Raw genomic sequence first — 2,591 nt, 5'->3', positions numbered from 1 at the left:
GGTTAGGGGAGGAGACACTGGAAAAGTCGATGCCAAACGCCAGGGTCACAGTGTGTGGCGTTGGGTAAGGGATAGCCAGGGAGAGGCGTCGGGTTGAGGTCTGCAGAGTGGCGAGTGAGTATAATGGGATGAGTGGAATTGCAAGATGAACTAACGGTGGAGCTGAGGAAGCATTGACCGGGTATGCATCACCCCCCTTCTCGCCACCTCGCCCCCCTCCGGGCCCCCAAACACATCTGGTTGTGACCCAATTTACCCTCCCACACGTACACAGTCACCCCATGTCATCCCCGAAAAAGGGTCAACCAGTGTCGACGTTGAGCCACCAGCCACGCGCCCCCCCACCGTGCCAGCTCAACATCGGGCCCCACCAGGTCCAGCGTAACCATCGTCCCCTCCCCCCACCCACTGTGCCAGCTCAGCGTGCACTGCACAACCACCCCGCCCCGCCCACCTTGCCAGCTCAGCGGTGCGCCCGACCAGGTCCAGTGTGTCCATCATGCGCAGCACCAGCCGGCAACGCTGAGCCACCGCCGCCACGCAGCGCCACCGCCCGCCTGTAGGGGGGTAGGCAGGGAGAGCGAGGCAAGGGCATCCCAAACTGAGCCACGACGCAGTTATTAGGGGTCATTCTTAAATGTGGGATTGCTGCTGACAGGGCACATTGCGTACAATGATGCGATTTGTTGCAGTCGTTGCAGGCTCACAGCTCAAATCACCAGTCAAACAAGCCGCCAGCCAAAGACCTAAAACTGCAACAAAAACAGCCTACAGCCCGAGGACGCGCTGTGACCCTGAGACACAGCCAAAGGGGAAGAAAGGGAAGCCTGCCCCGCTCCCCACCTGCGTGGCCGCCGTCAAACCAGGCGGCCATCTGGTGCTGCGGCACGTGCGGCACCCGCAGCCGCAGCACCGCGGCCACCACGGACTCGAAGGAGTATGACGTCAGCTTTAGCTCTGACCGCATGAGGCGCCACATGTTCAGGACGATGCGGCCTGGGGTGGGAGTTGGGGGGAGGGGGTTGTGGGCAGTGTGGGGGACGATGTGGCCAAGGGTGGGGCCGAGGTGGGATGTGTCGGATTTGGGGGCCGTGGGCGGCGTTGGGTGTGTGCGTTTAGATGGGTGTGTGTTGCACACGCGCAGCGGGATTGCGCATGCACATGTGCATGCAAGCACCATGGGGGTGGTGAGAGGTTGTGAGATGAAGAGAGGGCTGGTGGAAAAGCTCAACCTTACATACAATTGTATGTGCACGGGGTAGGTAGCGCCCGCCTTGCACCCTCCATCTCCCCACCCTCAACCCCTCTTCCGACGGATCCCACCTGTGCAGTGTATGCCGCTGGCGTGGTCGCGGCCCCACTGGTCGTCCTGCTTCTCCTTGATGCTCGACAGCTGCAACGACGACCACGGCGGTCGTGCAAGGGAGCGCACAGTGCTACCGGGGTTGGGGTGCACTGCCAGGGGTGCTCCGCAGTGAAACGGAAGGTGAAGGGGCAACGGCAAGGGGTCGCGCGACCTGCATCGCAACGTCTGCCGGCCGTCGTGTCATTCCAGGAGCGGACGCATGCTCCTGAGGGTGCCTGCCCCCGCATCTGCCGCCCCCCTGCATCTGCTGTTCAAGTTTTCCATGATAAGCCGAGTCATCACAATCATGCCCACCTCTGGCGTCCTGGAAGCTTCCCTCAGCAGGTTGATGCCCATCCCCGCCGCCCTCTCCGCCAGGTACCCCAGCCCCCCCCTCTGCACGTCCCACGTCACGATGACGTCAGCATCCAGCCGCCGCACCGCCTCGCAGAAGCCGCCGAGCAGCTGCCGCTCGTCGGGAAAGACCCTCACGTCCGCGGGGCCGCCGGGGGAGAGGGCGGCGGAGAGGCCGCCTAAATCGCGGCGGGGTATGAATCCGAGGCCGTCAGGGGCGGGGTCCGCGCCCTCTGGCGGCGGCGGCGGCGGCGGCGCTGATTCCGCGGCCGCAGCGGCGGCGTCGCCGCCGGCGGCTGGTGCGGGTGCTGGGGCGGCGGCGCCGTCGGGGTGGTGGGAGGGCTTGCGCTCCAGGAGGAGGAGGCGGAGGGGCGCGGCGGCGGGCGGGCGGGGGCGGGTGTCGTGGAGGGCGGACATGACGACGGCGCGGACGGCGTCGTATCTGAGGGTTCAGGGTTCAGGAAGGTACGGGATTTGAGGTTGGGTTTCCGGGTATCAAATCAAAACGATCGACGGAAACGAGCAGTGGGGCGTGACTGGGCGGCGGCGGGAGTCTGTATTGTTATGGCTGCACGGCAGGTACAGGTGCTTGGGCCCTGCACCAGAGCTGCTCTCTCCCTCACACAGCTGCCTGCAAATCCGCAAGCACTAGAGAAGACAAGGCACTCCGCCGCCCCGGGAGCAGCAGTGTTCCCGACGCCTCGTGCATTGCTGCACAAAAACGCGGGCGCAAACAAGCGCGCACAAGTGCGCGAGTGCGCTCACCTCGGATCCGGCAGGAGGGCGCCCCTGGAGTCCGCGTGGACCTCGACGGCCAAAATCGTGAGCTGCTCGCCCCCCACAGCCCCCTCCCCCTCGTGTTTGAATCCCAGCTGGCTCGGCGGCGTGGCAG

General features: G+C 65.1%; 1 protein-coding gene across 1 annotated transcript; it reads right to left on the bottom strand.

The window, feature by feature from the left end:
• Window positions 1-45: 45 nt before the first annotated feature.
• Window positions 46-2,116, bottom strand: MNEG_16128 (DNA polymerase zeta subunit; the record flags this gene model as incomplete). The annotated part of the gene is made up of 5 exons (XM_014035401.1): window positions 46-100; window positions 455-557; window positions 844-996; window positions 1,324-1,393; window positions 1,661-2,116. The coding sequence occupies 5 exons, from the start codon at window positions 2,114-2,116 to the stop codon at window positions 46-48; spliced, it is 837 nt and encodes a 278-aa protein (XP_013890855.1).
• Window positions 2,117-2,591: the final 475 nt, after the last annotated feature.

This window comes from Monoraphidium neglectum (assembly GCF_000611645.1).
Source record: "Monoraphidium neglectum strain SAG 48.87 unplaced genomic scaffold scaffold06019, whole genome shotgun sequence".
In the NCBI taxonomy this organism is placed as follows: domain Eukaryota; kingdom Viridiplantae; phylum Chlorophyta; class Chlorophyceae; order Sphaeropleales; family Selenastraceae; genus Monoraphidium; species Monoraphidium neglectum.
This window is presented reverse-complemented; position numbering and strand designations above follow the sequence as displayed.